This window comes from Gambusia affinis, linkage group LG07 (genome assembly GCF_019740435.1).
Source record: "Gambusia affinis linkage group LG07, SWU_Gaff_1.0, whole genome shotgun sequence".
Lineage (NCBI taxonomy): Eukaryota > Metazoa > Chordata > Actinopteri > Cyprinodontiformes > Poeciliidae > Gambusia > Gambusia affinis.
In genome coordinates, this window is record NC_057874.1 from 20,309,444 (window position 1) to 20,337,243 (window position 27,800).

Here is a 27,800-nt window from a genome sequence, read left to right on the forward strand (position 1 = left end):
TAGAAGATATGCAGCATCTTACTGCAAACACTGAAAGACTGAGTCTTCCAGAAGAAGTACAATCAGCTCTGTCCTTTCCAGATTTTAGTTGAACTGTAAACAAAACTCATGAAGGTGAATGGCTGACATTTTAACAGACAAAAACAGTTATGAAACAAAGTCCTTTTGACAATTTTAAGGAAATACTCATTCTGTGCTCGGTGTACTCCTGGTAAACATTTTCAAGAGACTTTGATTAGAGCACATAATCAAAATCCAGAGAATCCTAAAAGGTAGTGGAGACTGCAGCATTTCTTGTTGCTTAATAATAAATGAATAACATCTGTGTATGCAAGTATAAGATAATCAACAGAGACTTACCTGAAACTACTTGTTATAAAGTTCATTAAGAACTAAAGATTAGAACGTTAGTACGAAAGACTTCTGACTTCAAACTTTGTTCCCAAAAATAAACTCCCAAAATACCAGTGGAAACATGTAAATAGCTGGTCAGCAATTATAAGAAGAGTTTTATAGCACTGGCATCGGAGGGAAGGGTATAAATAATTTTTGCTGTGCCATTTTTCTCAATAAAATGTAAATAATCTTTTTTTTTCTAAAATTGATAATACTTTTATATTTATTTTTGAAAAATACCTAATTTGGTTAGAAAAATAAACATCTTGGTTGAATGAAAATACAGTATGTGTGTCCAAACTTTTGGTCTGTACTGTACATTTAAATCAAAATCTCCCAGTGGTATGAATAGTTATGGACTTAAGTGTACATGCCATAGTGTGGCTCATGTCCTACCATCACAAATGTTGACATGCTAAATGCTCCTGGAACATTTTGGCAACAAACAATAATCATGTAAATAATGATAATTTAAAACATTGAAAAACAGTTCTTGTACACTGTTCAGTAAGGCAGATGATCTGTGATGCTGTGGGCTTTTTTTTTTCTTTTTTTTTTTCAAAAGCCACAGGAGCCTAGCCAGAGTGCAGGACAATTAAACTCCTTGAAATATCAGAGAACATTTTAAGCAAAAATATTTCATAATACTGAACAGTAGTCGACATGGGCTCACAGAAACAAACAAAAACTCATATTTTATTAAAGTTTTTTTGATTGTTTGATTTTTGATTTTTTATTTTTTTTTTGCCTTACATTTATCTAAAACAGATTTTGGATAACACTGAAAAAAATTAGCGATAAGAATGGAAGACAAATAAATAGCCACGATCAAGAATCAATTTTTTTCATATTTATTTTTAAAAATGAGTAAGCAGACAGTTCGTGTGTCCAGTGAATACCAAAAGGTGTGTAGAACAGTGCTGGACAGTATTTAACCCTTTTTTAATATAACTCTATTACAGATTCTTTTGAGCATATCAAAAGTTGAAATATTGTCTTTTTATTACAGCAATTCATTTTAAACACTTTTCAACAGACAGGAAGTAAACCAATGACTACAGCAGTGTGATCAGTGTTAAACAGCATGCTAGGATTTTGGATACACACAACTAGTACCTTGCAGAAACATGAGTGAAGAGGTGATAACATTAAAATGCACGAGCACCTAGAGGGCTGATTAGTTGCTAGGGAGAATGCGACTGCTAAGCGCAGGCGCTTCAAGCATTTAACACTTCCTCTGCTTCTTTTATGTTCTTCTCGATAACAAACTTCCTCTTCTCACAAACTCCTGAATTCTTCACCTACTTTTTTGCCTCCCCCTAAACATTATGAAAATTTGCTTTAATTTCCTCAGATGCTCTCCTCTGGTAGCATTTTCATCAGAAAACACAAGAAAGACAGAAAGTGAAAGAAATGTAAGTGCGTGTAGGATATTTGACTGATTTAAACAATGAGACCAGCTCATTGTCACCCTCCACAGAAGACTAGATCATTGCTTTCACCTTCACTGTGGCTCAGACAGAAGCAAACATTAAACCATGAGGTTCTCAGTTTCAAACAAAAGGTCAGAGAATGGCAACAGAATCAATAGAAATAATATTGGTGAGGCATAAATGTGTAATAAAATGCAGAGTATTATATTTCATTCATATGAGACTGGTGTAATTATTCAAGCCAGCAGTGCGATGAAAAGGAGCAAAAAATAAACAGAATAGAAGAAAGAAGAAAACACTGAAAGAGGCAGAGAGGAAGTGACAGGGGCTGAAAAGGGAGAACAGTGAAAAAAAGACCTAAAAGATGAGGAGACTGAAAATAAAGGGGACAGATGAGGTTTGAAATGCTCATCTGATGCGTGTCCATCTTCTTCTCTACAGGCGGAGCAGGAAATAAAAATGCAGGGTTGAAGGCACATCTATCTGTCAGTCTCTGTTAGTCTCAGCATAATTACTGTGAAACGACAGATATCTATGACTTTAAGGAGGGCGGCTAGAGGAGAAAGAGGTGTGTTTTTGACTCAGCCTGCGAGTCACAAACATCTATTTGTAGCCATGTGAACAAATGTAGTGTAAACCTCAAAATAAAAGATTTTTAAACCAAGGAAATTGTTTTGTCTTTCTGTAATACTGTAACGCTCCAAATGGTGGATATTTATGTAGAAGTTTAGTTTCTTCTTTGTTTTCATGCTGGTCTACAACACCTAAAGTTTTAAAAACGTCCTCACAGTCTTAGATCTTATATTTCAATGGTATATTACAACTTGCAGGGGTATGGAGCCCCCCTCATGTAGCTTGAGCATGAATATGCATTCAGAATGCCCCTCCAGCTGCTACATCTCAGTCTCATTTGGGTACCTTTTACCTAACAGGATCTCAGCAATTTGCCAATGATTGTAGAGAGCAAGCCTTGTAGAACATGCTGTTATCGTCCTAAAGGCACAGACACAAGTGAGGCCATTACTGACAAATTACCAGGACAGGATTTCACCATTTAGCACACAAAATCAACATGTCTTTAAATATTAATGGCTAAAAATGAGGAAACAGCTGCTTAAGCTTGAAAGTTAAGACAATAATTGTGTTATTTAAAAGCTGTGCAAAACAGAAGCAGACTACATATGAGCATCAACATTTTTAGACTCGTTTCTTTACAAAACAAAAACAGCACTCTGAGTCGTTTGTTTCCATTTTTTGTCTTGTGTGGTGGCCTGTAATGCTGTGATGGTTTTCATTTTTATTTGACTGGTCCTTTAAGACAGCTGGCAGCTCGGTCAGTCACCGGGTCAATTAGAAATGCGTCTCCTTCTCTGAGATGGTGGATATTTTGCCATCTGCTTTAAGTTTGGCATCATTGACAGCGTAAGGACTGAGGGCAGCAAGTTTGCCTCTCATTTTTAGGTCAGGGCTGGGAGTGGTCAGCTTCTTCATTCTCTGCAAGGAATCAGAAAGAAAGAATAGATGTGTTAACTTTATACATCACAATGATCCCGGCATAAAGTTTTACTCTGATAGAAGTTACAAATATATAGGAGTTTCTCTGGACTTCAGGGTATTTTTTAGGGTTTTCACACCCAGCTTAACAACATGGCAGCTTTTGAACTTTACTCCAAAAATGCCCATGTTTGGCTCACAGATGCTGCAGAAGTGTGGAAGTCTGCTGAGCTAATCAAATATTACTCTCAATAGACTTGGTTTGATTAACGACCAATATTGAAACATTTATTTAATACAATTTTTTGCTGGTGTGGTTTGCTTTCATGCTGGAATGTGTCAAACAATCCAGAGTAATTGAAAAACTTGTACTCCCCCTTTGCCTGTGGTGGCGCTGCACCAAGAACTACTGAAGGAAATGACCCAAAAACCTCAGAAGATGTAATGTAAACAAAATGTTTACATTAAAATGGAGTCGTGTCAGATTTTAGAGGCTGCAGGACTTCTCTTTTGTCTTTGGTAAAAGACCACAAGCCTTTTCTCTCTCTCTTGCATTATATTTTTCAATTTGTTTTGGTTGTATTTACCCAGAATTCCCTGCATTTTAGTCCACTTCCTGCCTTTGGAAGGATCTCGGGTCTGCTTGGCATCGACATGCATGTGCAACTGAACTGAGACCTAGGTTTTTAGGTGGGCCAGAGTTTGCTTTTTGGAGTGAATTATACATTCACCTCCCCAAGCAAACCAAAAAAATCTCATGGCAAACACACTAAAGTTTGATTAAAGAGGACTAAACGGGACTGGTGTGAATACACTCTTTAAGTGCTTTGATTATAATAGATCACAGTACCTATTTAAGTTTGACAGTTTTAGCTGTTATTCTGACACAAATTTATATACTTATTAAAAAGCACCTTGTGGAAAAGTTTGAAATTTCTATGACATAGTCAATGTATTGGAAGCCATCTAGGTATGAATTTGCCTTAATAAATGAATCTTTTATTTTAGTAACAAGATTTTTCCGCATTAAAAAAAAAATCCATCCCCTTTTAGAGTACATTTATTCAGGATGGAAGAATTTTACTTATTTGCTTTTTAAGTTCAATAGATCTTCCAGGGATATCTCTTATAGTGTAAATTTGACATGAAACAAAAATCCACTGTAAGCAACTGACTATTAAACCAGAAGAGAATCCAAGTATTCTTTGCAGAATGTTAGCAGATAGGTAACAAAAAAAGTCACCAAAGCTCACAGTCAGAGTACAGTATCATCAAGTCTCCAAAAGAGTCATTAGACCCCATCTATATGCCAACCAGCTGTTCAGAATAATCTGCCGAAAACGTTTTGGAAGATTATTTTGATGTTCTAACATCAGTCTATCAAAACAATCTTAGTCCTTCGACTAATCTCCTATGAAAACTAAAATTTGTTCAAAAAGCTGAAGATTGTCCTCTAGAGGACATATAACAATGGACAACATTAAAGAGATTGTTAAAAAATAAACTATCATAGATCGCTTATCTCCAGCCTTATAGTGTGAGATGTTACAGGAAAAAGCAAAGTTCATTGACCGTTAAAGGTTTTATGAAGTATCAACAGCATGTGTTACAACAGCAGTGCTATCAGTGATTTTATTATAAACAGTTACTGCAATAAATTATTCTTTCATTTTAGGGGTTTTACACATCTCCATCAGTGGTGCCGATAAACAGGGTCAACGTGACAAATGTAATAATAATTAAGGACAACAGTGATTGTCCTTTCTTGCTAAGATTTCTTTACCTCAGAAAAGGTCCCAGGAGTTTTCCAGATCATCCAGATCATGCCCAGTGGGATACACACCATGGAGGACATAGCCATGAACCAGCCGATACCATAGCCCCAGTCAGGATAGACGTACACGTTGTTGTACTTCAAAGGCTTGTATTTAATCAGGAAGAACAGGAAAATTCCCTGCATCAAAAAGAAACACATTGTTTGCAAATCATGGTGAAAACATGGTTTTAAATAACAAGGAACTACCTTCTGGGTTTATATACTTTTAATGTAATAGCACATATAGTTCTTGGTTAGTCACTGGTGGATTTGGTTATGGAATAATAGGAGACAAGCAGAAAAAAGGGGACATAGAAGTTACTGGATAAAACAAGTTGGATATAACAGTAGATTTAAAAATTTTATATATATTTATTTGATAAAACCATAAATTAAGGGATCAGTCAAAATATCGGACTATTGATAATTTGCAAATTGCAAACTGTATAAATATTTTCAAGCATTCTTTTGGAAGCTACTGGTGTATTTATTTTTTAAAATTTGATTATCATTTTTATTTTAAAAGATAACTGTATGCCTTTTGAAACTAATACTCCATGCAAACCAAGCTATGAAAAAACAAATCTAAGTCATTTGAATTAGTTTGTCGCTTGCCACTTGTGTGCTCATCTATGTGTTGTCTGCTCTTATTCATCTGCTTACTCACAGCACAGATGCCCGGGGTCAGGATCATCCAGCACCATTTGATCAAGACGAAAGGTTTGTATCCAATCATGTCCTCAATATTTAGGTAGAATCTGTCGCCTCCTGCAAGAAAACAAGTCTCACTCGGGAGATTATGCATGCATCATCAAAATAACGACATGACTGATGCCTCTTGACAGCTCAAAGTTGTGTAAGGCTACGTTTCTGACTTGATGTGAACAAAATGTTTTTTGAAAGCTAACATCGAGAGAGCCAGGGGCGTTTTGTGTAACAGCAGACGATTTAGCTGAATTTTTGTCAAGAATTATACAAGCCAACAATAATGTTCATGTACCAAAGAATTTCTACATGCATACTTCCTTTTTAGTCATTACAAAATGTCCATACAGTATTAGATAACTGTATCTAAGTGTCTCACACTGGTATGGACATTACTGTATGTAATGTCCATACATATAAGTATGTCTTATACTTGTCCTTAAAGTATAAGACATACTTTAAGAACAAGTCAATATAAAAATATGTATTTGTCTTACATCCTAATAACCTGATTTATAATTTTATCATGATAAATGAATGCTGCGTGTGTTTCTGTGCATTCTCCAGCAGAGGGCAGAAAAACAATATTCTTCCAGTAAGGAGAGTGAAACTTGCTTTACTCAAGTCTGTAACAATCATCAAAAACCCAAACTCTGCACCATGAGTCAGTGGTAATACAAATAAAAAACTAGTTGCATTTCAGCTTTAAAATGTCATCTTACCATACACCCAGCCGATACATATGGACTCAAATATGGCCACAAACAGCAAACACATCCCGCTGGCTGCATATGCATCAAACAGCTGGAAGACGTACATTCCTCCCTAATGGAAGCAGACAGGTGTCAGCTTTTCACATGAACATCAGCTGGGTGAAACACATAAAGGGATTCAGCGGCTTAGATTTAGACTGAACATGTTTTTACTTTATACTGGTTTCACGACAGTATGACGGGTCAGCTTCTACAGATGTTAAAGTTAGTCTACAAAAAAAAATTGTGATCAATTTCAAGCCCAACCTGCTTTTACTTAAAACAACAAAACAACACCTATTCATACTGCTTCTGAATTGTATAATAATTATCATAATTTTTATAAGATCATATATAACATTTATTACTTGTGATTTTATGCTTGAAGCCAGGATTTAAGCAAAAATTAAAATGATGCCTACATTACAAACAGTTGAATTTGTTTGCCTCAAATGTTTTCACTTCAGCCATAGAAACAACAATGTGCTCTACCAGCATTTTCTCTGGCATCTTCTTGCAAAGCGTGTAAATCATAACAATCGTGAGAAAACCTTCTGTGGCTCTGAGACAGAAATATATTAAAACATTCATTTATGACTTATATCTACCATCACACAGAGCTACACTCCTGGAAACCCTTTGACCTCTATCAGACTTTACACCTGGTTTCTTGTAATACTTTACTTACAGTAGATTCATGGAAGCTGCGGAGAGCGAATTGTCTAAAGAGTGGAGGTGCTAATAAAGAAGTCAGACTTCTTAAACCTGCAGCTCCATAACACCAAACAGAAAACATACTAAACTTTAACATTGTATTGAATTCCTGAGTTTCCTGCCTGAAATGGATCAACAACTGTGAAATAAGCTTATGTTGAGATTGCCTTAGGTTATTTCATAGAATATACACACTATCTATCTATCTATCTATCTATCTATCTATCTATCTATCTATCTATCTATCTATCTATCTATCTATCTATCTATCTATCTGTCTGTCTGTCTGTCTGTCTGTCTGTCTGTCTGTCTGTCTGTCTGTCTGTCTGTCTGTCTGTCTGTCTGTCTGTCTGTCTGTCTGTCTGTCTGTCTGTCTGTCTGTCTGTCTGTCTGTCTGTCTGTCTGTCTGTCTGTCTGTCTGTCTGTCTGTCTGTCTGTCTGTCTGTCTGTCTGTCTGTCTGTCTGTCTGTCTGTCTGTCTGTCTATCTATCTATCTATCTATCTATCTATCTATCTATCTATCTATCTATCTATCTATCTATCTATCTATCTATCTATCTATCTATCTATCTATCTATCTATCTATCTATCTATCTATCTATGGTAACCTGTTTTGACATGGTTTACTTGGTTGAATGAAAATAATTTAAAATCTAAATCTGAATAAATTTAAGCTTGACTATATAAAGACTGAGGTATCTTAACAAATCTTACCTGTGAATGATGATGATGATGATGATGATGATGATGATGATGATGATGATGATGATGATGATGATGATGATGATGATGATGATGATGATGATGATGATGAGGATGATGATGATGATGATGATGATGATAGTGCACATATTTTACAAAAAATGTCACAACCAAATAAAAAAAGCATGCAAAAAAAATGACATGATGCAAACAAAAACTTAAAATTTAGGATCAGACAAGTTCTACTGATGCACCAATCATGTGATGTAATTTTATAAAGAAGGAAATGAAATAGAAAAGAAAGGCAGGTATGTGAAGCAATGGCTCACTGTATAATAACTTTTGAGGTTAACTTTAAACTCTACAGTTTTTTAGGTTTAAAAAGTTTAAGCTGAAAACTACTCTAAAGATACCAGTAAGAAATATATCGGTGTCTTACCTCTGTACACATGATGAGTCCTATGAGGAAAGAGACTATGGACATGCAGAGAATCAGCAGCTCTCTGCGGTAACCCTTTCTGAAGGTCTCTGGGTACATGTCCACAACAGCTGTCACTAAACTCTCCACACACACAAACTGAAAAACAAACAAATCAATAAATACATTCACAGACACAGTTGATTTAGCTCACAGTTTATTTTGTGGCACAATATATATTGTGTTAAGTATGTGATAATGTAAGGATATTAATAAGTAATACAATAAAGACATGACATAATGTACAGATAACATACATAATAAAGACAGCAAATTACAGTGTGACTTATTTAAAGTAATTGTTGAAACATTAAGTGATACAATTTTCAAAGAAATAAATAATTGTAAAGTTGAAGGGCTGAACATTGTGGCAGTGTACGCTGGCCTGGGTCATTTTGTAGACATAGACATAAAATAATTAAATTAAAATGAAAAAGGAGAAACAATTTGCCTTCAGGCTTTCAATGTTTATTTTCTCCAGTCAGATGGAGCCACCAGTTATTGATGCTTCTCCCTAAAAGCCTAATTATACTGAAAAAACATACATGATGTCAAAATTACCCTGAAAGTTTGGCAGTAGTGGCAGCATTGTTTTTCATAGTTTAAAATTTTAAACTATGTATAATAACCTTAATGATTATTATACATTGTCTTATTTGATCAAAGTGAGGTTTATTTTGGTTTTTACAATCCTCCAATCACATTATTTATTCTCACCTGACTGTCCAAGCCAAGGAAGATTAGCATCATGAAGAAGAGACAAGCCCAGAGTGGAGACAGAGGCATCATAGTCACAGCTTTGGGGTATGCAATGAAAGCGAGACCAGGACCTGAAAGAAAAAAGATCCAAAAATAATTCACTGTTACTTGATTTCAGGACATGATGAAAGTTTTGCTTATGTTTTGATTATTTTGTATCTGACATTGTTTGTAGGTTTCACAGCCTTTCTCACTTTTGATTGAGACATTGGAGTTAGATGTTATTCATGTTTTCTCTAATTATTAAACAAATGTTCAATGTTTGACCGTGTCAGGACAGGATTATTACTTTTAACATGACTTTACTGCATTCATTTATCTGTAAATAAAGTCTTATCTGAAGCATTAAGTTCATCCTAGATGTATTTTAAGACAAAAATTTCAATTCTACTCTGCTCTGTCACATTCTCTAAATTATTTATGGTGAGTTGAATAAACCATAATGCAGCATTTTAAACACTTAAGTGAGGAGTAGTGAGTTATATAACCATGGAAGGGTTAACCTAGTTTAGCACAATATCAAGACTCACTTTGAGGTTTAGCATATCTACAGAGTCACATCATTTTTCTGAATGTTTGTTATCCTGTTGTTATTTTGAAATATTACGTTACTTTATGTTCTCTCACCAGATTCAGCCACAGCCTCGATGGGAACATTTTGTTCATAAGCCATGAAACCCAAAACAGAGAATATGGCGAAACCTGCCACAAAGCTGGTACCGCTGTTCAGACAACACAGCATGATGCAATCTCTGAGGAGGACAAAGACAGACAGAAGAGGTGACAAAACGATTAGCAAAAGAAGTACACATTTATTTTCCATTCAGTCGCTTTTACTCTATGTTTACATAGATATTATCACCTGTAGCAGTTGTTGTTATAGGAATTGTAACTTCCAAGAGCAGTGAGACAGCCCAGGCAGATGGCATAGGAGAAGAAAATTTGGGTTCCTGCATCCACCCACACCTGTTAGTAATATCAAAGGTAAAGAAACAGCATAAATGTAAAATGAACACATTGAGAAGTGTTTTAGTCGGGTAAAAATATAGTCCTCTTAACACATGCGCCTAATACAGAGGGACATGAATCCACCTGGAATCCTGCAAAAATGCTAGACATAACTGAGGAAAATATTAAATAGGAAAAATAGCTAGGTACACCTGCAGTATACAAGAAAGAATCAAATAATTTGTGGCTGAGTCTAAAAATTAATTATGGAATCAACCCTCAACCTTCTCTGGTTTAAATATTGTACATTAATCTACCCAAATGACAGGTGCAAACTGAAAAACAGTGAGGATAAATTCAAGACCAATACATAATCTGCAAGTACAGTTCTTTTAAAGAACTTTTATTTACTAAAAAATTTATATGAATTAGGTTATATTGGAACAGTATATTTAGCTCAGAGCGCTGAACAATGAAGCGATTAGTTCAGTTTTAATAGGTGTGAGCTGAATTCAGACCTGCCACAATTTTGTTATGTCTTATCTGAACATAAACAGCATAACAGAGTTAAACTTTCAGAATCCACTGCTTTCATTGCCTGTTATTTTACTATTGCATAGTTTAATGACAACAATATTAAAGTCCCTCAGCACATAAAGGACAACCACATTTCCTATTTTTATAAATTATTAAACCACAAAATTAAAACCTTATTGTACTACTCCCTAAGAAAAGATTTTAATTAAATAGTTTCTAGAAATATTTGACAGCTGTTTTACCCTTCCTTTTTTGTTGCAGCAGTGACTATAACGAAATACTTTTCTTAATTTTCTTTCTTTTTGATGGACACAAAGGAGCAGTTGCATAAATCATAGATTAAGTTTCTGAAGGAAGTCAAAATCTTTCAGTGGCTAAAAATACACGAGTCACTTTATTATAATCCGCTTCCATTGTTCTCTATGGGGAGCCTGAAGCTGAAGAGCAACAGTGAAAGTTTAATATTGTATTAAATATGTTTCATCTCTGGATGAAATCTTACTATGTAAATTTAAGTGGATGATGGAGAAATGGGATGTTTTTCTTAAGACTTTAAAATGTTATTTTGAAATGTCTTTATTGCCCAATTCCACTGTAAAAGTAAAAAATATATATATAACTTTTTGATAAAGAAGTTTAATTTTGGCTAAAATAAAAGTAAATGTTGTCTTAATAAAATGTAACTGACCACCTGAAGTGAGCAGGAGATGAAAAATTATCTTTGGAGAATGAAGAGTCAAAATCAAAGGCTGGTTCTTGCACCAACAAGTAATTTTGAGTTTGGTAAATTGTCCTTTTTCTAAATATTTGAAATTAAAAATGTAAGCTAATATAAACAGAGTCATGCAGACCTATATAATCACATAACAGTTACACAATGTTCAAATGTCAGATTCATAAAAATATTAATTGCTACCAATCTTAAAAGCTTTAATATGATACACATAATTTTTTCTATATTGGCACTACATTTTGTTTTAAATACTTGTGTGGACATTAAATTTGGTCTATCAAAAACACAGAAATGTACATATGTGAAACAGTTTGGTAAACCTAAACATTTGCGTTGGTGAAACTCATTCTCGGAGCAGCGCGGGACCCAGGACCCACAGGATAGCATGGGGTGCTAGCAAATTCAAACTTAATGCAGCATGACTCTTTGAAAACTCTCTCACATCACCATTCAGCGACTAATCTCATTTCCCCACAGAAAAACAATTAACAAACGCAAGGTCTTTGCGCCCTCCTGGGAGTAACCAGGGTAACTTCTGTGACCTCACAAACACAGGACTGTTCCTGTGGAAGAACGGCCTTTTCTCTCCTAATGTTCATTAATGTTCCCTTTAGTTCACCCTCGGCTGATGGCTGCACAGCGAAGGGAAACCTTAAAGGCCCAGGCTCAGACCGGATCACTTGTTGATGTTGTGCCTAATTTGGCAATCTTGTGTTTGGTTATGTTGAGACTACGGCTCCAGGAAACTATTTCTGATGGTTCAATGGTCCACAGTAAAGAATGAAATATAAGAAAGATGATTAATGAATGAACTGGAGAGGTCTTAAAGTATATCTAAGAAAACACTTCTAAAGTTGAGCAAAATGTTGGTTCAGATTCCCAGTCATGCATTTTGAGATAATCCAGCTTTATGTTTGTATAACTGGTTGAGAACAAAACATCTGGACCAATGGTGGTCAGTCCTGCTCCCCTCTGTTAAGCAAATTCACACTTCATGCTCTTCTGCATTCATTGTTTTAAGCAGTCAGTCCCTCAGTATTACTGACCGCTGAGTAACCTCTGCTATCAGGCTGTTCCCTGCAGACACAGTTCCTTTTTCCAATATTGGCATCAGTGGTAAAGATTTATCAAATTCTTTTTAAAATGAGTTTCTACTGAAACAGCATTATCTAGAACTTAAAAATTGTTTATTCTTTAACAGGGAGTTTATCTTGCATACTCACAGTATGCAAGATAAATACAACTCCAGTTTTAAACTTTATAAGTATTACCCTGACTGTAGATATGGGTGAGTTAAGGCAAGTATTTATTTCCTTTTTAACAATTTACTAATTTATAAAGCTTAGCACACCTGCCATATTTAAATAGCATGTTTTATGTTTTATTTTTTTCCCAGTTTGAAGACCAGCTGATATAAATAGATCTCTGTGTCACATCACATTCATACCACGGAGAAAAAAGGAAGTTATGGTTTAATAATTCAAATTTTTTGACAATCAAGTTAAACAAGTATAGTGTAAATTGCTAATTTTATTCAGTTGCACCATAATTTGTATGATATTTACGCAATGGATATGGAAATATTACAAACCACTGCTAAAGCTTCACATGTGCATATTTATAACGACAAAACAATCAATAACCAGGTTGTAAAAGTACTTAACTCTCATGTTAATGTAAGAGAAAAAAATATATACATTCGCAAGATCTGGCAATAGTACTAAGTTTATTTTTTAACTGTCTCCTTTGGTGACTCTAATACTTTGAAGAAAGTCATTTTGTTTTGCATTTCAGCATTGAATAAAATTTTTTGCAGAAGCCTCTCAGCATCCCACATTAGATTGGCAACATTTGCCTACTTTGAGCTCTTAAAGTTCTCCAATTCTGTTTGATTATGAAGGCGTTTCTTATCCAACACCCTCTGTAATATTATGGCAACTAAATTCTGGCAACTAAATTGAAAACGTTAATTTTCTTCTCATAAAGTCCTTTGTTACTTTTTAATGCAAACTTGGACACACAGTGACAGTGCAGAGCAAAATGCCCTTCAGGTTAGCTTTCTGATTTGAACTGTTCATTATTTCAACCACTGACAAACACTTTTGTTCCATCTAGAGATAATTATGCCAAACATGATGGTACCCTAACCCTAGCGCTGTCAGAGTAGTCAAGCAAAAGCTATTCCTTAATAAAAATCACCGGACTTTGCCGAAATTCACCTCAACAACTCTCTAACTATGAAAAACTAGATTTTCTGGTCTAATGAGATAAAGACTGAACTCTTTGGTATGAATGCAAAACATCATGACTTTATAATGGGATATTTGTGAGTAGAATTTTGAAGAACAATATTAATTTAACATTTAACAATTTTACACCTGTAAGATAACAAAATGTTGTGTGGTTGTGAATACATGCTCTGTATGAAAAAGTTATTTTCTCTAACAAATTTGGTTGTTTTTAAGTTGAGTTGTGTTGTGTATCTGCCACATTAGATATGAAAAACGGTGCAGGAGTGACTGAGACAGAAATCAATCAGTATGAAATGTGTAGAGAAAATGCTAAAGGTTTGAAAGGAAGGGACATTGGATAGAATAGATTAGAGGAAGCGACATCCATCCACACACACATTTCACGTTGCCTTGTAAACAGAACAGAGCACTGATTGTCCTACAGGAAGCTAATATAACTTAAGGTCAAAACTAATGTCCTCCACCCAGCAGGAGTCCATTTTATCACTTGCCCATTACTCTTAATAGGTGTTTGAATTCTCTCTTTTTTCCTCCAACACCATTCATCTATATCACTTTTTATATGTAGATATGTCCCTCAAATTGTACATCTGGACATCTCTAAAAAAAGAAAGACTTAGTAAGTCAAATTGATCTAAATGCATTTATTTCTTTACTATGTTAAATTATCTAAAGGGTTTTGTTTTTGCTTCCTTGTCTTTTGTTTTCTGTTGCATTTTAGATTTTTGTACATCAGAAGTCAATGACAGTGTTCCAATGCAAGGACTTTGGATGTTGTGCCTGTATTAATAAAAGCACAACATAAATAAACACAAACAATATTTCTGTGTTTATAAAGTACAACAACATTTTGCAGCATAGCATCCAAATCTAGAATTGCGCCTTGACAGAAAATGTTCATAACACCTTTTCTTGGCAGGAAGTTGTGGTGGAACAGACGGGGTTTATCTGATAGCACATTTTCACATCGACTGAATACTCTGGTAATTATCAGGCAGAAACTTTTCCTCATTATCACATAAATTTAACTCTCCACATGATGTGTCTGCCAGAGTGCAGAGTGGAAAAAAAGCGCTTGGATGAAATCAAGTCTAAAACTAAAAATGAAATTGCTAAATTAAAGCCTTAAAGTTTCCTGCCAGGCTGTGATTTGTCAACTTGTTCTCACTCTCAAATCAACATATGAAGGCTTGGTGAAGATTTTTATAAAACTGCTTTAATGCCACAGACTTTACTTAACTTCTTAAAGTTCTTTTTTTTACTTTGGCTAGATTAAGTATTGATATACCTAACATTTAAAGTTTAATTTAATTACAACTGATGTTAGTTTTATCCCAGAAGGAATAAGATTAATGAAATATCCCCACAATGATCAGGACATGCATGATTGTTCCAACATGCCTGGATTGTAGGAAACTGGGAAAACCTTGCTACGCATGCTTTGTCATGGCACTTTCCTGGGTAGCTTAGTGTTGACAGATTAAGTTAATTTCACAGAACATATAGAAATTATTCATATTTTGTTATGTTGCAGCCTTAATATAATTTTTCTTAAATTAGTCTAATTTTCTTAAAGAGATCAGAAAAAGGCTGACAGACGTCTCCCGTCTGGAGAAGAAGTGCAGAGAAGAACGGGTCAAACTACCTAAATATAGGTGACTTTTGGAATTATACTTCCCACAGATTTGAGGTTGTAATTTCTGCAAAAGGTGAATCAATAAAATATCAAGTAAAAGTGGTGAATATTTACATAGTTCAAGTAATTTCTTGGTTTTCTTCACTGCAAAAAAACAAAAATATCAGCATTTTTGGTCTATTTTCTAGTGCAAATAATTTTGTACACTTCAAATAAGACAAAATTAATTAACAAATAACTATACAGTTTGTGAAGCCACACAGTGAAAACTAAAAGGACATTTCCTCTTCTTAAAGTAATAGTTTTTGAAAATTTGGCATGTTAAGAGGATAGAAAACAGAAAATGGTAGAGAAGCTACCATTAATTATCACTTTAATATTCATAGAACTGCTTGGGATCTGTTAATTTATTTTAAAAATATGTTTCATTTTGTTGCTGATTATTGTGGTGAGCGTGTTTTCTAGCTCTAAGTACTGCTGTTGGTAATGATTATTAGACAGGGGTTGTAAGCTGGGAATGTTAAGATCTACTTTTCTAATCGACAGTTGTCAAGATTCACATTATCAACCAGAATTAATGCAGTTTGCAAACAGACAGTTGTAGAAAGGCTCCAGGGAACTGTAATTCTAGGTTAAATGGGTCTGTAAGTTAAATTATTACTGAGCAGCTGGCAGAATGTAGACTCCAAAAAGGTGTAATCAGGTAAAACTCAATAAAAGTACAAGTTCATCTCCCTGTACTAATGTCTTTCCACTAGAACCTATTTGTTGTCATGACTCACTAACCTGTTCCTGAGTACTCTGTTGCTAAGGAAACAAAACTATCTGTCTTGTCAAACAAGGTCAATGAGACTAAAACAGTGTGGATCATTCGGTGACTCTTTGAGTCATTTATTATTTATTAATACCAGGAAATTTCAGATCAAAATATCCCATAAAACTGCAACTCTCACAGAAACTGGTAGCACAAATATCAACAAATGTTTCCTAAGATATTGGGACATTATTGTGGCTACTGGTTTCAAATCGTTTAACTAATCATCTTTGGGATAAGGTTATTAACATTTAAAAGTCAAGACAATTGATTGATCTAAAACCTTGAATGCTGCTTTCTGTGAGAATCAGAGACTAATACTGATTGGCTGCCTTCTTCTAAACAAAAACATATGAATCTGCATGACCTGAGTATCATGAAAGCTGGCATTAACACAAAGTTCAATATATTAAATATGAAAAAGAACCCCTACATGTCCAGTCATATTCAATAAATATGAATATTATTGAAAATTTAAATCATTTCAGTAACTCAGTTCACTAAGTGAAATATTATTTACTCCCAGACTGATGTCTTCTAGCCTTTATTTCTTTAAATTCTGATAATTTTCAGCTTTAAGCTAAAGAAAACAAAACATTTAAGATTAGTATATAACATCAGAACAATAAAATAATATTTTAACACATAACTGTGGGATTAATGTATAGAATGTTGATAACTTCTTTCAATCTCATAAAAGAGCGTCAGCAGAACACACATTCAAACTTATTGACAATTATTGCAGTTTAGTTATATTGTTGCAAGTTTTTGTGTGTTTAAAAGTAAAATAAAAGCAAATCATCAAATTATTATATAGGAAAACAATGCACCATATTTAATATATATATTTTTTGAAGGATTAGCTTGGTGTAAATGTTGTAGTACAAAGTTGTGCAAGGATTATTTTCTGAGAAGGCAGATGAGTGGAGAGAATCGACACCTACCTGAGGGTCAGAGAGACGTGAAATGTCCGGGTAGAGGTAGAACTTGATGCCATCAAAAGCTCCAGGCAGTGTGACTCCCCTGATCAGTAGGATCAGCAGCATGAAATACGGAAACGTAGCTGTTACATACACAACCTGCAGAAGCACACATGCACATCTGTTATCAGGGTATGCCAGATTACTGAGGGGAACAATAAGTACAGACCAGTGGAATAGTTTTTCAACAAAACTTGACATGGTTTGGACATGTTGTCATGTAGGGCTGGACAATATGTCCTATATCTTTTATTCTTTGTGGCAAATGCAACTGAGTAGAGATTTCTATAGCAACAATGGTTATCTACAACTAATTCACAATCAAAAGTGACTGAGATTTCAGTTATAGAAGTTCGATTAATCCGCTCCAGATAAAGAATCAATGATAAGGTCTGCATGGTCTGATCACTGGTCAATGAAATTAAACATCATGATATATACTGTGCACCTTAAAAAATCCACACCATGAATTATGTTAGGCCATATTGTCTGTATGTGTGTCCTTACTGATACACACTTCAAATTAAACTGAAGCCAAACAAAACAATTGTCCTGCTTCACGCAAAACATCAGAATAATGTTCTGGAGATTATTGCTGTGCTGCAAGATCATCTTTGAAATGACAAAATATGACTTTTTAGATACACCATAGCAACTGCAAATGCACAATACTGTAATGTAATATGCATTCATCAGTAGTGAAACTCAGATTGGATACACAGTACTCTCATCATCACTCCTTAAACTCTCTCCACTCGCTATCTGCCCGGTTTCAAAAAACATTGACACATATATCTAGTGACACCATTCATACAGTAGCAAGTCCTTGCTCATCCTAAACCCAGCTCTGTTTTTTTTTAATCAAACCATTCAGGTTTTTCAGAACTGTGCTCAACATCTCAAGACTCTCCCCCACAAAGATTCTGGGCTCTTGGGAGGCAGAGGCAAGCAACATACATCCCCTGGCCTTCTGGCACTGAGTCAAAGTCCAATTGAGGACAGAACAGGACAGAGCAGATCTGGGCCAGGATCCTTGAAAGAAAAGAGGGCTCCTCTGGCCCCCGTCTCTTTAACAGGAGGAGCCCAGAGGAGTGATCCTGGCAGTGTGGGAAAATGTGCAGCTCTTTGAAGCTCGCGCAGAAGTGCATGAGTGCACACACACAAATGGATATTCATTCATTTAAACAACGAAACGAAGAAGAGTGAACATACTACAAACATGCACTAATGTGCACAGCAGCTACTGGACACTGTGGACACATTGCTCGTCTGTACTGGGTGCAGCGTTTTCATGAATGACTACTCCTTTTTTACTCTTCTGGGAGGAGGAAATGGACTTCATTCATTGAGTAAAGCTCTTAACCAACTCCACAGAAGTTCAGTCCACTTTACCAGCATGAGGTTGTGATTTACTCACTTGTTTAGAAAGACAGGAGACAAAGCATTCTATTTTACTCAATATCCTGAACATCTTTAACTCTAAAAAATGATTTAAACCTTTTAAATAAACTTGATCAAAGCTCAGTTTGAACAGTGAGCATACTTGAGGATTAATCCAAGAGATGCCAGCAGGGAGGGTGTGGGAAAATTTGTCCCCTTTTGCAGCATTACCTTCCTTTAATTTGTCACATAAAATGATTACACATCCTAAACCTTCTCCCCCTGGTTGTCTTTATCTCTCTGGTGATGAAAAGGACAATATTCAGTCTCTCCATGAACTTTTGACGCACTGCTTGCTCTCTCCCGCTCACCACGGGTAAACATCTAAGCCACCACAAATTTCCTGGTCAAACCTCGCTGTAAATCTAACAGCAGGGCTTAAATGTGAGAATGGCTGGCAAATGCGACCAACAAAAGCAAACAGCTTGGCAGAGTGTTGAGTGAATGAGCTGGAGGGTTTGTAGAAAAGAAAGCAACTCTCTCCCTCTCTTTCTCTCTTGCAACAAGCAAGCTGTGGTTAATTTCTCATTGCACGAGAAGGAGATAGAGAGGAGCTGAGGATGTACTCTACATGCTCCTCATGAACGATCCCTTCTCCTCTAGTAAATACGGAAATCAATCTTGGACCGCCTGCTAAAGCCTGGCCATGAAGAAACATTCCCCCTCTTACTTCACAGCCAACAAAAGACACTTCATGGAGATATAGGCGTCACAACTTAGTTGTCTTTTTTTACCCCCCATCATGTATTATGTGAACCCATTAATTTTTGTGTACACACCTCTCCTCTTTTCGTCTGGCTCTATCTTTGCCCTCATTCTGGCTCATTGAATCTGGGAAGTTGTATTAAGGGCCGCTAAGCTCTCATAGGAGGGTGTAGAGTTCTTACTGTCCCTCAACGAGGCTGCCAGAAGAGACTCAAGGAAATTTTAATGGAAATTGCGACGGGAGGAAAAGAAGTAGGTCTAGCACACATGCCTTTTTGTCTTGCGTTTGCAGAAGAAAACTCATCTGGCTCCCTGTTGGAGACTTGTTTTTAAGAACAAGAGAGAAAAATTCTTTCTGTGCATCATACCAACACCATCAGAATAAGAATGATGAATTTATTTTAGAAGTTACAATATGAACTGTCTTTTTTTTTTTTTTTTTTACATTTTATGTGACAAACCAACTGGAAGGGAAACTTTAATTCAAAAGTATAGTTTCAGCACCCTTGATTTTCCAAATAAAATTCATCACCAACAACTGCATTCAGAAGTCACTTAAATAGTAAATAAAGTCTAATTTTGTACCCAGTGTCTCCCCCAATGGCTGTTAGAAATAGACATCATGGATGGACGGATGAATGAACAAATGGACGGATGGATGGGTGGATAACCGAATTTTGTTTAATGTAAACAGTAAACAATCAAAGAAGCAGTCAAGAGATCCATGGTATCTCTGAGAGGGAGCTGCATAGACCCACAATTCAAAGTGAGGAAATTAGTCACCATGGTAACGATGAGTTCTGCACGTTGCACATCTGGCCTCAATGGAAGAGAGCCATTCGAAGTCCTATTAGCAGATTGTCACAAGCCATGTGACTTCTCAGAAGGACAATGATCCAAGCCTACAGCCGTAGCTAAAACATGAGTATGCCTTCTGTGGAATGACATAGTCAAAGTCCGGACCAGAATCCTACTCAGAATATGTTGTGAGACTTATAATATTCAAAAATGCTCTTCATCCACCCTGGGGGAACAAAGAAGAATAAATACTGCTCTGTGATCTGTAATTAGTCTCAGATTGGAGATGAATGATGCTGTGATGGAGGGAAGGACAATGAAGAAACATCATGGTCAAACTGCACCTGCCCCTCCACCACACTGGACAGACAGTAGAGCAACCTTCTCCAAAATACCTTTACAGCTCTGCTGTCAAACAGGCAAATACAGGAAATCTTTTCTGCACATGTTCTAATTATGGCTTCATAGTGCCCACCATCATTGCTCCGTCTGCACAAATGTATGTGTTAAAAATATAGATTTTTTTGGATAACATTATTTTACCATATGGAAATGTATATTTTAGTATGTATTTCTGTCTTTCTTATGTTGAGTAAATGGACTGTTTTCTGCATGTCATGTTGCTGCTCAAAAATTGCCCAATTCTATGATCAATAAATTACATCTCATCTTGTCTTAACGTTACAAAAGTCATGTGCTATGAAAACTTTTGCAATGCACTGAAGGAATGTCCTTTCCAAACAACTTCCCAATTTTCACAATAAGGCACAACAGTAAACATGCAATGCTTAATCCTACCTTGCCAGTTGACTTGGGTCCCTTCCAGATGCAGAAGTAGCAGATGAACCAGGCCAGAGCCAGACACATGGCCAGCTCCCAGCGCATTCCTCCCATGTGCTCAATACCATCTGATATCTTCAGGACTCTCCGTCTGATTTGGCCCAAATACACACAGAAAATTATTAGTTTACAACAAATATTTGTTATCATTTGCAAGGAATGAAAATTAGTAACACACCTTTATTTAATGTAATTCAGTTTAGAAACCCACTGCATTTACTGAAATTATAGAATCATCACTTTACACACACATTGGATTATTTGCACAGAGCAATGCAAATTCTGATATTTTGTATGTTTGTATTATGCAAAAAAGTGTGAGAACTGAACCCAGAAAGAAAAGTCACCAACAACATTTCAGAGAATTGCCTTGAAGCATTTAACTGCGCTAAATAAGTAAGAACTCAGAAGGAAGATGATGAAAGATAAATAAATGCGTGCAGCAGCAGAGTAAAAATAGCAAAACCATTTCTTCTGCTGGCCAGCCATATTCCCTGGGCACATACATGTGTGAATCTGTAACCACTTTTGCTCTAATGTTGACAACACCAAGGCTCATGTTTGAAAATATGAGGACAAACCTGGAAGGACTGACTTGTTAATCTTCAGAAAAAACAAATCTTGAACATAAAATTTTAAAATGTGCAATTGTTTTAAAGGTTTATACAGTTTTTTACAGTTCTTCCACTCCCAGCTCCTTCTAAAAACATCTCATCTCGGTCTGTCGCTAAGAGACAGTGCATGAAATGAAGATTTCTTTTCTCAAATAAGCTTGTTAAGAATTCAGACACCAACTTTGAAGGGATTTACCTCCAGTAAAGAAGTCCTATCTTTGCTTTGAGACCAGAAACACCAGTAAAAACATCAGTGGACTGCAATTGTACTACTACCACTGCAATCTTGGCAATTTCAGGACAATCCAGGAACTATTTTCCTCATAATTGGTATCCTATTTCACTTGATGATAAGGATCAAGAGGTGACAAGTGGCTATTCTCCCAACAAAAAACACCTTAACCTATCTGTGGCTCCTCTGCACCCCAAAGAGTGTTTCTACCAAAAAATTTTTTTTACTGTTGGTATAGAAAAACATCAGCACCCTGGCTGTGATGCAGGAGAACCACTTAAATCTGTTAATAAACATACAAACACAATATTTGCCAGAGTTTACAAAACCTAGATTTCTTGATTAAAAACTCCATTGTGGAGATGATGCTGAGCTCAGCCTCCTCTAGCACTTAGCGGAAGATTAAGAATACATAAAAGAGACAAGACAAAGGGAAAAACAAAATCAAAATCAATTTAGTTCAGGATTTGTAATGTCATTCCAGCAGTATTTAATTATTATGTCTTCATTTATTACAAATCCAGATTATTTTGACCCCTAAAGCTGAAGCTAACATATAGTCAGAGAGCAGCCAAGACGAAAGTGGACTTCCACCATGTAAACAACTTTAATCCTAAGAAAAACTCACAGCAGTTCATCCTAATAGTCCTTTATGAACATTTAAACCATTGTCACATCTAAATTGGCCTTTTAAAAAAACCAAAGACAACAATTATTTACATGGGAAAGGATGTAGGAGGGGTGCACCATCAGCTTTTCTCTGTGAAACAGATTGACAGTAGATGTTATAACAAGTTTCCATTCATAGTGATTGATATAAAAATCAATAAATAACATCCATTTAGATTTCTTTTTATTTACAAGCATGCTAATGCTTGTAAATGTAGTGCACTGTACTACTTAACCTGTTCAGTTTAACACAACTACTGATAAAAAAAAAATATGTGTTACATGAGCACTTGGTTCATCTGAGAGGGGTTACTCTAAGATGGAAGCTAAAGGTCTAAAGTCCATGCATGTTTGACATCATGCTAAGATCACAGTGCCAAATAGTGGCTTGGCATGACAACTACAGCAGATTCAATATGTCTTTACAGTCTCCTTGAACTTGCAATTTTTTCATAATCAACATCCAAAAATACCAACAGTTTCCAGACAATGGTCTCAGGTAAACGTCAGCTAAATTAAATGACTACAGGGCAGCATGCATCTTTGTTGATGCAGGGCATGAACTAAGTAGAATGTCGTTTATCAAGAAGCCAGCACCTTTCACGCCTTTGGTAGAGAATGAAAAAAATAAATAAATTAAAAGAGTGAAAACATAATAATTCTGTCCTCAGCACCTATCTTTAGCCAGTCAGCTGCTATGGACAAGGCTATGACTCCATGAGTCTTACTGATGCTTCTTCATGTCATCAGTCATGGGCTGACATTTTGTGCTTTTCCTGTCAACATCCGGCCTGCTGGGTGTCAATGATGAATTTGAACCAAACTTGATAAACTATAGAGAAAAAAAACAAATTTTTTGTCGAAATATGCCAAATGACGTGGGTGCAAAAGAGTGAGCATGCCATCTCCAACAACATGTTGTTTGCAGTGGTGAGTCAAGAATGTGTTTCCTGTTTGCTGAAGCTCAACCCGGCAACTGCACTGACAAAGGATGAGAAGCAGGAGCCTGTGCCACAAAGCCACACGTCCCTGCCAAAATCTGTGCCACCAAGTTCACCCTCAGGGCTTCTGACCAGCCATTGATCATCCTGACATGTTCTTGGTGGAAACCCATAAAACTGATCCAACACCCTCAGCCCCACCCCCACCCTCTGTTCTGGTCAGCCAACAGGATAAGATTTGTGTAAATTTGCTAAACTGGGTGTTTGGATGTACATTAATGAATTTATAGTTTTTTACCTCAATGATTATAGCTGGCTGTTGTAGAAGTTCAACAAGATAGAAAGAAAATCTAAGAAAACGTATAAACACTGCTTCCTTTAATAACAACCTAAGAAATTTCATTGATATACTTAGAAATCTAACACTAATTTTGTATTTATGAGCACAGAGACTACATAAATACAACAATAATGTGCTAAAACTAAACTGAAAACATTTATGCTAATAAACAAAATGCTAGTCCATCTTGCCACAGTTTTAATAAAATTTGACAATGTCAACATGACAGATTACTCTGTGGCCTCTTATTTCCAGGATTAACTTAAAGCTACTACATGTTGTCATAATTGTTATGAAACTCAGTTTTCTTTTGTTTGAGTGACAATCATCCAAATATGTTTTTTTACATATTGACTTTTAACGGTTTTTGTGACTTGGCATCAGATTAAATCCGACCTAGTCATGTGTACAAAGCTACTGGCAGTGGTACAGGAAGTGTGGTCAGATCTACGCACTAACAAACCATGATCTGCTGCCACGCTCATGGCTCTAACTGGGAGACAGCTGGCCCACCATAGCCTGCTGACACAGAAATATGAAAAAGGCTGACTAATTATTGGGGGTGAGATTAGGGAGGGAGGGGTTCAATGACACAGTTTGGAGCTGTCAGTATCTCAGCTTTTTAACAATACGGCAGATCAAAGAAAAACATGACCTAGTGAGCATTTCTCATCCAGATAGAAGCATTTTATTCAACAAATGGTGAAAATCTCTGTGTAAAATCCGTGCTGTGATGTAGTTCTGTACATATAAGCAGGAGGAAAATGAAAAATAAAGTGTACTCACTCCCAAAACTCAATGACTGGAGACGTTGCATTGGTGTTGGTGATGTTGGTGGCATTTTCCCCGTAATAATCAACACAGTTTTCTGCAAACACAGTGATATGTTTTCATTTCAATGGCATCAAGTGCACAGCAGAATTTAACACAGAGGTCTTTTCTGTTTCAAATTAGAAATGATTTATTTGTTGTCATAAGAAAATGCTTTCCCCTAATCACCTACCTGTATTCCAGTAATGGCCACAGCCAGCCCACGGCAGCTCAGTCGTGAAACAGTTAAAGAGGTAGAAAATGGCCCAGGCTAGGATTACGACGTAGTACACATTGAGATGGGCTTCAATCACCTGTGTTGCATAGCCGATACCTGAAAAAGCAAAAGTAAATCAATAAACGTGATGAAACACTTTCTCTCCTACTTTATCTTTGAGAATTAAATCTCAGTTTATCACCTAAAAACAAATAAATCCAGGGTTTTCTTACCCTCAAACAACGGGCAAACTTTCCTCCAGCATGTGATGCCACCTTCGCTTGTGAACTGACCCAAGGCCGTCTCCAGGAAAAATACAGGAATACCGCAGCAAATGAAGAAGATGACGTACGGCACAAAGAAGGCACCTTCATGCACACAAATAAATGTACCTTGTGATTTCAGGAGATGCAAAAGTATTATACAACATAAGTCTAAAGGTTAATTCTCAAATCCTGTACTGAATTATGTGAAGGGTTTAATGCAGGGATCTATTCCTATTCAAAAAAATGAGATGAAAGTACTCATTACGATGCCAAGCTTGGAATGCATGGTGACCTTTTTAGAGATGAAGTTGCACCCTGCTGTTCAGTCTAATGAGGCAATCTGCCTCTTTATTGATATATGTGTTCAAAATAACTGCAGTGCCTTACAAAAGTAGTCAGACAAGCAATATGACATACAATGTATCAACCAAAAAACTTGAATGTGTTTTATTAGAACTTTATGAAAAGCAACAAGTGTCATAACTGTGAAGTGAAGGAAATATAAGACATGGCTTTTTATGGCTTCTGTTCTATGCTTTGCTTTATACAAAGGTTCAGGACCCTCAGCTATTTACAAGTGATTGTTTGGTGAAGGCGTGCACTCTATGTTTTAATTTTACCTTTTGCCAGTGATGTATGTAATGAACCAATTCAAAGCTAAGACGTCTGCTGGAAATTGCTTGCGCTGTAAACAACTATCCCCCAATGTGAAGAGAGAAGAGTTGCTCTGAACACGGCGGCTGTTAATGTTAATTCAATATTTGTAAGCATGACCAACACGCACTGAACAGCTTTGTTCACTTCCTCATGTGTTATTCCTAAAACTACAGGCAGATTACAATTCTAAAACAGCGCAGAAAATCAATGTCATCGTTCCCACAACTTCTCATTCGACCTGGTAGAAAATCTACCGGAGACATACAGTTCAAAGGGGGAGAGTCCAGATGGAGCACTGAGAAGAGGTGACAATAGAGCCGATTGCACAGGAAGGCAGTAGCCGGGCTAGCTGTTAGTAGGACTCTTCACCAATCTACCGTTTATGGAAGGGACAATCCATTAAATGTCCGGATTGGCATTTGCAAGATGAAACTCAGTAAACATGTAGAAGAAAATGCATTTTTCAGATGACCAACTATCGTCCTAGAATATGGTGGTGGCAGCATCATGTTGTGGGGATGCTATTCTTCAGTAGGGTTAGAGAAACTGGTCAGAGTTAAGTACATGAATACTGGAAGAATTTAAAATACAGATAAAACACATTAAAGTTTAAGGTTGCAAGAGGAATGGATACTTTTGCAAGGCATCTCACTGTATCTAACAGTTTCACCACTTTTTCACCACAAAAGGAAACTTTTCTGTAGCTGTTCATCGTACAGCTACAGATATAAAGCTATGCTTTTATCGCTTGCCTCCTCCATTTTTGTAGCAGAGGTAAGGGAACCTCCAAACGTTGCCCAACCCAATGATCTCTCCGGCCACAGACAGGATGAACTCGATCTTGTTGTTCCACATGCCCCTCTCGTTGTACACGTCATTGTCGAGACTGGAGCTGGACCCATCCGGGTCTCTGCCATCCTCTGGTTTACCGTTTATAACAGGCCCACTCTTCTCAGCTGTCATGACGCTCGGGCAGCCTGCTGAGAAGTAAAACCAACAAGGACTGTATAAAGGTGATGTAAGAACGTTTACAGGATTTTGAATGAGAACGTGAAATTCCTTGAAAGTTTGTATGGAGCAAAACTGTAAATACGATGCAGAGACATTCTGGTAAAAGTTTGGACCAAGTCACAGCAGCATGTTTATCATAATGTGCAAATTTAAGAATATATAAAACTCTGACTGCAGAATCACACATAACAGAAATTATGAATATCAAATATTTAGAAGAAAACCAACAGGAAACAACCATGTAAGGACTCTCTTGCTTTTATGGCACTTTTTTAGTCACAAAAGAAACAAATAAAGTGTGTAAAACCAGCTGTAGGTGTGGAGAAATCAGCTAAAAACAAATCAGTATCTCCTGGCTCGCAGCCTGGAAGTGCTAAAATATTAAAACATGCAGAGAGAGAAGAAATACTCACCAATCTCCTATGGAACAGTGGCAAACCTTTTGGCTCCCGCGATGATGCGCACTAACAATCGCCTTTACAAACACGCAGAATGAATAAAGCCCAATCAGGGGGGTGCAGAGTGGAGAGAGGGCACAAAAGAATAAAAAGGAAAACAATCTGCACCCACAGCTGAATGAGATGGGTATGTTAAGTCTCACGTCTATATAAAAGAAGATCCCAGAGGCAGCGGAGTGACAGTACACAACTTGCACAAGGCGATGGATAACCTGCAACTGCGCTCCCACTCAGCGGGCTGTGCGCTCTCAGGCGCCTCTACTTGGATAAAAGCCATTTGGTAACGAGTCCAGCTTTCACAGCGCAGGGAGAGCAGGATGCAAGGAGGCAGACAGAAAGTGGAGACAAAAGTTTAGAGGCATCTTCTATATGACAGCTACAACACAGAAAGAGCCATTAAATAATTAATGCCAACATGCATTTTATAAAATAAAAAGCATAAGATGAAGGGGACTCAGGTTGGGAGAGGCAGACCAGCTCTCAGCCAATCAAGTGTGTGGAACAATCTGGGACCTGTTACGAATGCTGAAATATAACCAAACTTCACAAGTATTGTGTAAAATAAGGATCTCACTTAATAAAAACACAATTTGTTTTGTCTGAGTGTGTCATTTATTGTCTAATAAGCACATTACAATTGTTTAAAATGCATT

The 27,800-nt window shown here is 36.4% G+C and overlaps 1 protein-coding gene across 1 annotated transcript; it reads right to left on the bottom strand.

The window, feature by feature from the left end:
* Window positions 1-1,231: 1,231 nt before the first annotated feature.
* On the bottom strand, window positions 1,232-27,387 carry slc6a11b (solute carrier family 6 member 11b). The gene is made up of 15 exons (XM_044121355.1): window positions 27,103-27,387; window positions 26,431-26,658; window positions 24,989-25,123; window positions 24,732-24,872; window positions 24,515-24,596; window positions 20,891-21,023; window positions 17,114-17,248; window positions 10,112-10,215; window positions 9,877-10,001; window positions 9,208-9,320; window positions 8,452-8,589; window positions 6,567-6,669; window positions 5,807-5,907; window positions 5,107-5,277; window positions 1,232-3,323 (listed from the first exon to the last, which is right to left on the bottom strand). Exons 2-15 carry the CDS (start codon window positions 26,639-26,641, stop codon window positions 3,180-3,182), a joined length of 1,836 nt encoding a protein of 611 aa, XP_043977290.1. The 5' UTR covers window positions 26,642-26,658; window positions 27,103-27,387; the 3' UTR covers window positions 1,232-3,179.
* Window positions 27,388-27,800: the final 413 nt, after the last annotated feature.